The 1,538-nt window shown below is 38.1% G+C and overlaps 1 protein-coding gene across 2 annotated transcripts; it reads right to left on the bottom strand.

The window, feature by feature from the left end:
* Nucleotides 1–774: 774 nt before the first annotated feature.
* LOC109592633 (uncharacterized) lies at nt 775–1,506 on the bottom strand. Of its 2 annotated transcripts, XM_020008032.1 has the most exons (5): nt 1,381–1,506; nt 1,290–1,311; nt 1,179–1,251; nt 1,066–1,128; nt 775–1,013 (listed from the first exon to the last, which is right to left on the bottom strand). In XM_020008032.1, exons 1-5 carry the CDS (start codon nt 1,499–1,501, stop codon nt 870–872), a joined length of 423 nt encoding a protein of 140 aa, XP_019863591.1. In that variant the 5' UTR covers nt 1,502–1,506; the 3' UTR covers nt 775–869. The 2 variants fall into 2 exon arrangements, with proteins under 2 accessions (XP_019863591.1, XP_019863592.1); XM_020008033.1 differs by lacking the exon at nt 1,066–1,128.
* Between the last annotated feature and the right edge of the window lie 32 nt (nt 1,507–1,538).

The raw sequence follows: 1,538 nt of genomic DNA, 5'->3' as shown, positions 1-1,538 counted from the left end.
GCAGCCATAGTTATATAATTAAAAACGTAGGCATAAGCATAAGGCCTAACCTTATGATAACTAGCTAATAATAACTCTAGCTCCACCTATAATAAAATTGGTGCTGCAAAAAGAGTAATCCTGTGCAAAAGAATTAATCCTGTACAAAAAGAATTTACGTTAGTAGCATAGCTCCGGCCACCTCGGGGCAAAATGGCAAAGCAAGAGCTCGTTCTTCCTCTCCCTCCAGGCAATGCAGCTATGGTCACAAATGGTATTAGTAGTGATGATACGGACAAAAAACTTAAGAATCGTGATGAATTGCTCCATAGTGAGGATACAGGAGAAAAACCTGAGAGCAGCTTTCAATATCAGTCTGAGGCTGCTCAGTCAACTACTCCAGATGATGGAGAGAGAGTGGTTATCTCAGGGCTGCTTATGAACAATTTCAGTCCTGAGGAAAGGATAGTCATCCTGGGGAACCTAGACAATAGAGAGATTGCAGAAGAGGAAGGGGAGCTGGAGGTTGTAGAAATCAACAGTTTTCCTGCTGAGCACATTGACACTATGGAGGAGCTGACACCATCAGACTACATTGACACCACTTCACCAACTGTTTGGGTATTCTATACAGAAGCTGGACCATAGCACTTACAATATATTCATAATTTTTGTGTGTATGTATTTTATTGCTTGTTTCAATAACAATATCAGTTTTGCCTAAACAGAATTACATGTATCATACATGTAATGATGCTACATCCCTGCCCAAAATGCGCCACCCCAGACTGGTGGTACCTGAAACACAGATTCACATCAATGAAACAAATATGGCACTGATACACCTATGACAACAAAAAATATACCCCAAAAAAATAATCTATGTATAATCAAAGGCTAACAGTCAGTATAGTGCTCTTGAATGATAGTATGAAACTATTAGTATCACACAATGCATCTATACAAACAACCCAATCTCTCTCTGCTATTAATTCCAATGTACGCCTACATAAAGCAGCACCAACTGAGATCACCTATTAATAATACAATCACATAGTTATAAACCATGTACAATGAATTATTAACCTTTTCATTTGGTAATGAATTAAGATTCTTAATAGAATCTGGTGAACATACATCAGCCAGTAACTATATATAAATAATGACTTACAAGCATTTGCTCTATATTACTGTATTACCTGGTTAACTATAGTAGATGGTACAGTAGCAATATGAGAGGAAGATTCTGTACCCAAAGTCACTAACAGTGGTCTAAGGCATTGACATGAAGATGCTACCTTGTGTATTACCTGAAGTATCCAATACATGATACTACAGAAAGTACATGGAGAAAAAAAAGCAAGCAACTACAAACTGATGTTCACTATATGTGTAACTGACCATCAATAGATTTCCCTGAGCACTGAGTACACAAGCAGTATACACCATTAGCATCCTGCAGAGGGAGGGAGAGAGAAAGTGAGGGAGCAAGGGGAAGCAGAGTGCATGTAAAATTGGTCATTAAATGTGAATGTGTTATCTCATCAGCTAGTACATAC

The sequence above is a fragment of the Amphimedon queenslandica genome, unplaced genomic scaffold (genome assembly GCF_000090795.2).
Source record: "Amphimedon queenslandica unplaced genomic scaffold, v1.1 AMPQUscaffold_4507_Cont23515, whole genome shotgun sequence".
Lineage (NCBI taxonomy): Eukaryota > Metazoa > Porifera > Demospongiae > Haplosclerida > Niphatidae > Amphimedon > Amphimedon queenslandica.
This window is presented reverse-complemented; position numbering and strand designations above follow the sequence as displayed.

Excerpts from the sequence above, each read along its gene's own strand:
- LOC109592633 (XM_020008032.1), bottom strand. The coding sequence starts at position 1,501 with ATGACCAATTTTACATGCACTCTGCTTCCCCTTGCTCCCTCACTTTCT. Across the intron at positions 1,129-1,178 it reads CATCTACTATAGTTAACCAG|TTACTGGCTGATGTATGTTC; the intron begins GTAATACAGTAA and ends ATTTATATATAG. Across the intron at positions 1,014-1,065 it reads ATTCATTACCAAATGAAAAG|GTGATCTCAGTTGGTGCTGC; the intron begins GTTAATAATTCA and ends TATTATTAATAG.